The sequence below is a fragment of the Chrysochloris asiatica genome, unplaced genomic scaffold (genome assembly GCF_000296735.1).
Source record: "Chrysochloris asiatica unplaced genomic scaffold, ChrAsi1.0 scaffold00092, whole genome shotgun sequence".
Taxonomy (NCBI): domain Eukaryota; kingdom Metazoa; phylum Chordata; class Mammalia; order Afrosoricida; family Chrysochloridae; genus Chrysochloris; species Chrysochloris asiatica.
The window spans coordinates 1,175,239-1,185,492 of record NW_006408610.1 but is presented as its reverse complement, the minus strand read 5'-3'; the positions used below and the strand labels follow the sequence as shown (position 1 = coordinate 1,185,492).

The 10,254-nt window shown below is 36.5% G+C and overlaps 1 protein-coding gene across 1 annotated transcript in view; it reads left to right on the top strand.

Annotated features, from left to right (window-relative positions):
• The window catches only part of SCAPER (S-phase cyclin A-associated protein in the ER), a 466,531-nt gene that overhangs the window by 99,472 nt on the left and 356,805 nt on the right, over positions 1 to 10,254 (top strand). The window contains exons 8-9 of the mRNA XM_006866457.1: positions 1,134 to 1,396; positions 6,045 to 6,263. Of these exons, the coding sequence (XP_006866519.1) occupies positions 1,134 to 1,396; positions 6,045 to 6,263 (482 nt within the window). The remainder of the gene's footprint in view (positions 1 to 1,133; positions 1,397 to 6,044; positions 6,264 to 10,254) is intronic.

Genomic DNA, 10,254 nt, shown 5'->3' with positions numbered 1-10,254 from the left:
ATTTCTGGCATCACCGCTTCCCTGGGTAGGGTTCCATTCTCCACTCTTCTCCCTTGATGGTCCCAGAGACCTCTGCCCCTAGACTGTGCAAAGTTAATCACCCCTCCCATGCTACAAAATGTCTACCTTTACATTTCCAGCTCTCACAATCAGTCCTGATAACAGTTATTCACCATTGTATCACAAGAGACCTATCCACATCTCCTTTCCTCGGCCCCACCTAGACAGACTGGATACTACTCAGTGGAAATTCTTACGTTGCTCCATGCCCTCTGGATCTAGGTTCCCTCTTTAAAGCTTGTAAGCCAATCACTTCTGCCTCTGTAAACCACCCCCCCACCCCATTCTGGGTAGCCAATGTCCAAGTTGCCCATCCCTGTCCTCTCCTTGTGTGGAGGGGGTAGAATTGATCCCCGCTGTAAAGATTTGTTCTCTCTTTTGAGCTATTGCATCCATAGGTGTAGGTCATGTTCATCAAATTGTATCAGATTATTCTTTTTTTCCTCTTCTTTCTTCTTCTGGTTGAGCTCTGATCATCTAGTCATTGAAGCCAGGTCAGGTGGGTATTATCTGCAAGTGTGGGTGTACTTATGCTTGTGCCGTCTCTCGTTATCAGCTGGACGCTTCCCTTTCCACTCTAGTCTTCTATGGCTGTGTTACTGACTCTGGGCCCAAGAGTCCCGAGGTCTTGACACACAGCTGACCAGCCAGGTCTCCAGCCGGGTTCATAGGAAGGACTCTTTTTTTGTAAAATGATTTGTTAAAATAGTGATAATGATTCCTTATGTGTTTGTCATAAGAATTAGATAATATATTATATTATGGCTTGCACAAACATGACTAATCCACACATATTGGAGAGTCCTGGTGTGGCTCTGTAGGATCAGCACTGGACTGCTAACCACGAGGTCAGTGATTCAAACCCACCAGCTGCTCCTCAGAAAACCCTACACAATGTCACTATGAGTCGGATTCGACTCAGTGGCACTCAACAACACAACAATGATCTGTACATTCATTATGTTTATTAACAATTAAATTAGAATATGTTTTTGTTTGATAGATCTCAGATAATTTTCCTGTTCTAAAGAAATCCTGATTTTTTCCTCCCTCTCTCCCTGTGGATTACATAGAACGGAAAGATGCTGAAGGATGGGAGACTGTTCAGAGAGGAAGGCCTGTTCGTTCACGATCAACAGCAGTGATGCCCAAAGTTTCATTATCAACAGAAGCATTAAGGTCAAAAGATGACAGCGATAAAGAAAACGTACATCTTTTATCTGATGAAAGCATACAGAAGGGTGAATCTGTTGGAGATGGACCTTCTCATACTGTGGAATTTCGGCCCAAAGATTCGCTACACACTTGTGAGCATCCACTTGCTGAAAGAACCCAGGTTAGTACATTCTGAAAATACTTATTTGACTGCCCTTGTGAAAGAGATGTGTATGATTGCTGGAATTTCTTATATTTCCTCTTCATTTTAACTTTTTATTGTGAAAATTTTCCGTCTACAGAAAAGTTAGAAGAATAGAACACTGAGCCCCCCGTATACTCTTTATCCAGATTCACCAATTGTTTTGCCATAATTTGTTATCTATATATATATGTCATATACATATATTACAGTCTGAACGTTTGAAAGTACTTTGCAGATATGACCGTTTTCCTTTAAATATGTATAATCAGAGAACAGAGAAGTTTATTTACAAAACTGCAGTAAAATTATAAACTTAAGGGAGTTAAAAATTTATATAACATTATTAATTAACTTATAGTCCACTAAAAAATATCCATCTGTCCCATTAATTTCCTTATAGATTTTTTTCCTTGATCCAGAATTCAGTCCAGAATCACACATTGATTGTATTTGTTGTATTTATTTAGTGTGTTTTAACAGCCACATTTCTTTACCCTGTCTTTTTATTATTTGCCTTATATGACAATATTTTTGAAGACTTCAGGCTGCTTTTTAAAAAAGTTTTTTATTGTGAATTGAGTGATAGTTTACGTGGGAGAACATCATCTTTACACTCATCCTATCATATTTCGTTTCATAGCCATGAGGACAATCCCCTTCATGCATCATCATTCAACAGCATTTGCTTCCATTCCCTCTGCTTTTTTTTTTTTTGGACGTACACCGAAGCGCTCAGGGATATATAATCATAATCATTCAAACAACCAAAGGGTATATACCCTGCAAGCCTGCTCCCTGGCTGCCAGCACACAGCCCTTCTCCTTCCCTGAGTCTGCAGACGCTCTCCATCTCTCCATGTCCCCTCTGGCATTGCTACTTCTCCGTTCTTTCCCCTGATGGTTACAGGCTACTTTTAGTAGTAGAGTGTCCATCAGTTTGCTCATTGTTCATAACTTAGTTTAGCTTATACGTTTTTTTGTAGGGGGCATGTGTAAAGTGATTGTTATTAAGTATCATACCTAGAGGCATCTGATAGTTTGTCCAAGTTTATTGGTAACTTTGATCACTTGGTTGAGGTGGTGTCCTCCTACTTCATTTGGAGTGTTATTAAAAATATGGATGAAAGGATTATTTAGAAATTGTTCTACTTATACTTCCTGCAAATCAAGTATAGAAAAATTTGCTGATATTTAAATTTGGAATATTCCTTCACAATCTTGATTCTGCTAATCTACTTTAAACTTATTTAATTGATAAAGAATGCATCCTTTTTAGTTGTTTTTTTTTTAAATGTAAAGATTCATGTTTAATTGGTATAGTTTTATATAAAATGACTAGTGAAGTATAGGAAGTACTCTTTGGTGTCATAGTAAGTAAATTTTAAAACACTTGTTATATTTTTTAGTCCAGAGTAGTATATGGTTTCCAAAATTCTCTTTTTACTTTTGGGATATTAATTTTTATTGAAACTCTTAACTTGCTTGTTTTCCTTCTTAATAATGGGTCTTTAACTACATGGCTTCTGTTGTTCATTAGTTCTTTAATGTATATGCTTTATGTACATGTGAGATTGGTGGTGGTGGTTATGTGACGTGGAGTCGCTTCCGACTCAAAGCGACCCTTGTACAGGCTTTCCGAGGCTGTAAATCTTTACGGGAGCAGAAAGCCTCTTCTTTCTCCCGTAGAACGACTGGTAGTTTTGAACTGCTGACCTGAGACTCGCAGCCCGATTTATAACCACTATGCTGCATGTGAGATTAGAAGCTGCTTTAAAAAATTTTTTTTGCTGTGAATTGAGTGAAGGTCAACAGAAAGAATCATCAGCTTTACTTTCAACCAATCATATGTTTTGTTTCATCTGAGTGATTACAGTCTCCTCTCTGCAACACCAGTTCTCCTGCTTCCTCCTTGTGGCTTCCCTTTTATATCTTATCTTTCACAAATCAAAAAAGTAAAAATATTTGATGTACACATACAAAACAAAATAGACATGATTCATTTAAATGTCTAAAGAGCACACTTTGCAAGCCAGCCTCCAGCCCAGTGGCATACAGCCTTTCTCAGTCCCTGGGCCGGCCTAGTGTCTGAAGCTGCTCTGTCTCTCCAGGCCACCATCTCTCCCACTGTCTCTGCTGTCATTGCTTTTCTAGGTAGGCTCTCACACTCCACTTATACCTTCTTGATGGTCCTGGGATCCTTTGTTCCTGAAATGAAAGATTAACTACCGCCCCCTTTTAGGTACACATGTTCTAGAATTATAGTTGTGACAGTTACAAAGAATCCTGCTAATAATTGCTCACAATTGAATAATAAAATCCTGTAACCATTATCCATCCCCCCTCCCATTTCACCAGATCCAGCCGGAGAAGAGGAAAACTATTCAGTGGGAATTCTGTATTACCCCCCTCATACTGAAACTAAGCACACTCATGAACGCTTGTAAGCCAGACAGTTTCTGCCTTTATAGCCCCTCATTTTTGATAGCCAACGACTAAATTGTTCATCCTATCGAGATTAGAAGCTTCTTGAAGATTGTATCTTACACTGCTTTTTTATTTCCCATAGTTTAGAGCAGTGCCCTAGGCACATAGCAAGTGATCGTTGGTGTTGTATAACCTTCAGTCGATTCCAACTCATAGCAACCCTATATAGGTTTTCCAAAGAGAGGCCGGTAGGTTTGAACTGCCAACCTTGCATTAGAAGTTCAGTGCTTATTCTACAGTGCCATGCCAGGATACCAGCAAGTAGTACACATTTTTCAAATATTTTGCTTTAGTTTATGTGCCATAAAATTTTTCTTTTTTTAAGTGAAGAAATAATTTTTTCTGTTACTTAGCAAAATCTAGCATTTTTGTTAACAATATTTTAGTTAAAAAATACAATGTAAGAGTTATGTTGGTTTTGTGTAGTGAATATATTTATTTGTGTGTAGTGGAATTTTGGAAATAAAGCATACATAGAACTTTGGAATAATTACACTTCTAAAAGTTCACTGCTGATGATGACCAAGCTAATGAGAATGTTTGTCTTCACCACTGTCCTTCCTAGAATGGAATTAGCATATTTATATCTTTTTTCATTACTTTGTAGTTTTAGCTTTGATTTTGTTCTGTAAATAATGTTTACTTTTACTAAACAGTGTTGACTATATTGTAAACATCGGTAAGGCTAATATAAATATTGCCAAAAAGATTATAAACAACATTGACTGACATATAAATAATGTTGATAGCAATATAAGCAATGTGATAAAATTTAAATCATTCTTATGCTAAAATCAACACTTTGGGACACTCTAAGTTCTGACCAATAGTAGAACTTTAAGAAGTAGTTTATAAGACTTGGCCAAGTGTAATATTTATATAAATAATGAATCAAACTGGGGGTTTTATGGCCCCTGCCATGTTTATCTAGGGTTTATTTAAGAAGTGATGTCAGTGAGTTTTAACTTCACAAGTTTAGATTTTAGTTCTTCAATTTGGAGCTTATTACTCTGAGTGTAATTGGAAAACATGGCACTATTCATTCTGTATCCTGTTAGAAAGTGAAATGAAAGTAAAAGCTTGGTTATTTGTTAAACTATAACAGTATTGAATATGTATTTGAGTAAGCCATTTTTGGTGTTTGCGAATATTTTCACAATTCGATTGAATTTATGCTAAATATCCCTAAATAAAAATGGGAAGGATATCTAAATCTGAAGAATAAGAATTACAGGATGAGATTCTACTCTTTCAGATATAATCTCTCTTTAGAGTGCATTTCACGTTTTTATCTGAGAATCTTTACTCTGTACCAGGCGGATCTTCATCTGTGTGAGGTTGTGTTGGTGTTATGTGATGAGGACGGTTTCATATTTTTGAGTGAAATGTTCTCAAATAGATTTTGAGGAAAAATGCCTTCAGGATGTTTTTAAAAAGCAGTAAATACCCTCATTTCATATTAGATAGTCTTCACAGAAGATTCCTGTAAATATCTTTAGTTGTGTTAGGTATAAGACAAACTAGTGTGTAGATTTCTTTTGTGAGAGAGATAAAATACTCATCAAGAATTAGGCTAGTAAGAGGAAATATAATTGCAGTGTATTGTATATGTTGGCTAATCACATAGAGCTCTTCAGGTTTGCTGAATACATAATAGGCACACAAATAGATTTTGTGGGTGTTTAATGCTTTTTGTTTGTTTGTGTTTTTCTGTCCTTACAATTGAAACCTACGGAAAAGAGGTGACTTGTTAGTAAGTAAGTTTTCTGTCAGTGGCCAGCTGTACTTCTTAAGTGCCTTCAACTCAGTTCCGACTCAGTAGGACCCTGTATAGGGTTTCTGAGTAGTGACTGGTGTGTTTGAACTGCCGACCTTTCAGTTCGCGGTTATTTATCCTACAATGCTGGTGTGAAGTGCTGTCGAGTCAGTTCTAACTCATTAGAACCCTGCATAGGGTTTCTGAGGAGCAGCTGATAGGTTTGAACCTCTGACCTTGTGGTTCGTAGTCCGGTGCTTATCCTACTACAGGTAGTCAACTACTGCTTCAGAATTGATAGGTTAAGCAGCATCAGCTTTTCAAGATGGAATAGTTGGTGAGTGATTTTTACGCTCTTATTCATTCTGTAAATGTGTTTTGTTAGTTCACAGTGAGTACACTGGATGATGTCAGGAACTCTGGCAGTGGTTTCTTACAAGACAATTCTGCATGCACTTCTGAAATACCTGCTGTTCACATTGATACAGAGTGTGTTTCAATTACTCAACCAGCTGACACACCTACTTTGCAAACAAATGAAGACAAATTTCCAACAGAGAAAACAAGGATAGAAAATGAAATGGACCCTTCCGATATCTCAAATGTGAGTGCTGCTAACTTGGTAAGAACAACTTATCAGAACTCTGAGTAAATATTTTCAAGAATCATAGACACCAATAATAGCAATAACTTGCGTCATTTATAATTCTACTCTTGACAAGGATTTTATATATGCTATTCTATTTTAAACTTATTATTTGTTTGCTATAATTAAGATTTTTCTTGTTTTATAGAGAAAGGAAGTGAGACTGAGTTAAGTAACTTGCTGAGGATTACACAGTAGTTACTGTAATTTGCTTGGAGTTGGTCCTTAAGAGGAATTTTATACACCATTCCTCCTCCAGAGTCTTAACTGATTAAGGCTTAAAACTTAACTGATTTAGGACTGTTTATAGCTTTGTATTTTGGATAGCTCCTTACTTCTACTCACCTCTTCTTATTTCTGATTATAGTATAAAGAAATGTATCCTGGGGATAATCCAAAACTGATTGTGCTTAATAAGTAACTGTCCAAAGAAAGGTGGTTGTTATTGTTAAATGCTGTTGAATCAGTCAGTTTCCAAGAAGCAGCTGATGGGTTTGAACTGCAGACTTTGCAGTTACCATATGGAATATATATGTATAAAAGGTTGTTCAGAATATTGATTTCAATTTTAATTTTTAAAGGCCTCTGTGCCTTCATGGCATAGTGAGTTAAGGGGTGGACTGCTAACTGTCAGGTTGATGGTTTAAACCCACCGGTCAGTGAAGCTATCTACACCCTTGTAAAGATTTATAGTCTCACTTAATTCACAATAATAATAAAAAAAAAGATTTATGGTCTTGGAAACTCTATATAGGGATGCTGTGAATCAGAATCAACTCATTGGCAGTGGATTTATATATTGTGTTGTTGGTGTTGAGTGCAATGGAGTTAGTTCCCACTCAGCTACCCTGTATAGGGTTTCTGTGGCTGTAAGCTTTGCAGGAACAGAAAGCCTTATCTTTCTCCCATGGAGTAGCAGTGAACTTGAACTACCAACCTTGTAGTTTGCAGTCCACTGCTTATCCATTGGAGCTACCGTGCTAAAGTCTTATAATGCTGAAAGATGCTATCTGCAGATGGTGGTAGGTCAAATTATAGCTCTTTGACAGAAAGAAGCACAGTAGATATAGATAAAACTCAATATGGGAAAGGAATAAAGTAAGTAAGGGAAAAAAGAAAAAATGGGTTATAGTAATAAGAAATACCTTTAGATTCCTTTAATAAGGTAGAGCAATATGTTCTGTAACTTGGAACTTACAGTGTTTAACTTTCCAAAGGTTGAATATCATTGAAATTCTAAAAATAATGGGCTTATTGCATGAAGCAGAAATTAGTCATATTAATATTTTTGTTTATAAATACATTAACTATTTTATTTTGCATTTTAATTTTGTGAGAAAGTAACGTTTCTAAAGAGGAGAAAAATCCTGTACTTTCATGAGTGTAGGTCAATTATTTGCAAAATTCTTCCCTCATTTTTTTATTTTGATCATTTATAGTAAATGGGATAAAATCATAAAAAAAAAAACTTGATTATTTTAGGGTTAAGTTTATATACTTGAAAGAAAATGGATGGTTTCTGATGTAAAATATGAATATTAGTGAATTTTCTTATATATTTAGAATTCTTAGAGGAGTTTAAACTAAACTAAGATTTTTTTAAACATTTGGTTTGTATTGGCAGAGATATTTCTCTGGGCAGATCTAGGTATTCGTCTCATTGTTTAGGCTCCATGGACTGGGTTATAGAGAATTGCTGTGCAGATAAGAGAACTGGTTTTCCTATTTTTCATTGCAGTACAACATTGTCCCATAATTGGTTCAAATAAAATACAAAAGCAAAAACTATCAGTAGTGCTCCACTTTAAGAAACTAGCAAAAAATGACTGAGAAGCTTACTATTTAAGGTCAGCCTTTCCCAACATTGTAAGAAAAAAGTCCATTTTTTTCTGTCTATCTTACATGATTTTTTTCTGTCCCTTGTTTCTTCAAATCCTGCTCTTTTGTGTATGTTTAGATGATTTGTTTTGTGTAGTGAATATAATATAGTAATCATGGTAACAGCAAAGAAATTTTACTCAAAAATATACATAAAAGGTTACATATACGTAAGAGATTTTTCAATAAAATTTCCTTGCTATTACCATAGCTATATTTGTTATCCAAGATGTATAATAACCTACTTTAAATTGATACTAATTTAGTTTCAACAACATATACAAAAAAAAAAATTTCTGTTTCTTTAGTGCCTCCTCCCTCTCCCTTTATGTTTTTGATATGGCATATTATACTCTGGTGTGGCACTGTAGGATAAGCATAGAGTGCTAACCACAAAGTTGGTGGTTCAAAACTACCAGTCACTCCTCAGAAACCCTATCAGGGTCACTATGAGTTGGAACTGATTTGACAATACTTAACAACAAGAAGTCACATCCTTATAATTATGTGCCTCTCTGTCCCCCAAAACAAACCAAAATAAATCTGATTCAGACTCAGAGTAACTCTCTAGGACAGAGTGAAACTTCCCCATAGGGTTTCCAAAGTTGTTAAGTCTTTATGGAAGCAAGACTGTCACATGTTTCTGTGCACTTAAGCACAATTATTACTTATATTTTTGTCTTTTATATCATGCAGAAAATAACATAGTTGCAGACCAGAAACATGGCAAAACTGGCCTATATATTTTTCCTTGAAATTACCTTTGCTGAAGGTCTTTGCTTCCTTATCTAGCTTTGAGTAGTGATCTGCTGTCTTCACTTTTCAAACTGGAAGACTCTATTTAGCATTGCTTTAAGAACAAGTCTGGTAATTCCTTCATATTTTGTTTATTAAATGTTTTGAATTTTTTTTTGTTTGTTTTTTGAATTTGTTTTTAAAAGACGTTTTTGCTAGGTATAGGATTCTTAGATGACAGCTTTTTGAGTTTTCTTTCCTCAGCACTTTACATAAATGATCCCTCTACTTTTGGTCACGGTGTCTATTGAGGACAAATTGACACTCAGTCTTAAGTGGGGCTCACTTGTACTTGACTCCTGTGTCCTGAGCAACCTCCAGGATGGACACAACATAGTCAGTTGCTTTGCTTTAGTTCTTTAGGTAGTCACTAGACTGCTTTACATAGGCAGACACCAGGACCCAGGACCAAGATCTCAATCTGGAAACTCGGCTGCCACTTCAAGTTGGCTGCTGTGCAGGGATGAGGCTGGTGCTCTAATCCAGACAAACCAAACCCAGTGCCATCAAGTTGCTTCTGACTCATAGCAACCCTGTAGGGCTGGGTAGAACTCATTTGGGTTTCTGAGACTGTAAATCTTTACAGGAACAGTTTCATCTTTCACAGGGTGACTGTCGGTTTGAACCACCAACCTTGATAAGCAGCCCAATGCTTATCCCACAGTACCAACAGGGTAGCTTGCTTAAAGTATTTAAATATAATACGATTATTCAGTCGACCATTTTGTTATTTGTTTTGCTTATGACTTAACCTGCTTTTCTCTTCCTGTTTTCTTTTTCACCTTCCTTTTTTGAGTATAATTTGTAATGCTGTTTTATCTTCTTTGTATAAAAAAATTATCAGAGTCTTCCTACCCTACTGACAGTCTGCCTGACTACCTTGATCCCCTACTGTTTACCAGAGTCTGACAAGACTTGTTGTTAGGTGTCTTCTAGTTGGTACCAACTCATAGCTAACATATGCACAACAGACATAACACTGCCGGGTCCTGGGCCAGCCTCACAATTGTTGCCACGCTTGAGCCCATTGATGCTGCCACTTTGACAATCCATCTTGCTGCTGGGGGTCTTACTCTTTTTCTCTCCACCTTACCAAACATGATATCCTTCTCCAGTGACTGGTTCCTCCTGACAATATGTCCGAAATATAAGAGATGAAGTTTGGCTGCCCTGGCCTCCAAGAATCACTCTGGCTGCACTTCTTCCAACACAGATCTGTTGGTTCTATGGACAGCCCATGGTACTTTTCAGTATTCTCCTACAATACCATAACTCA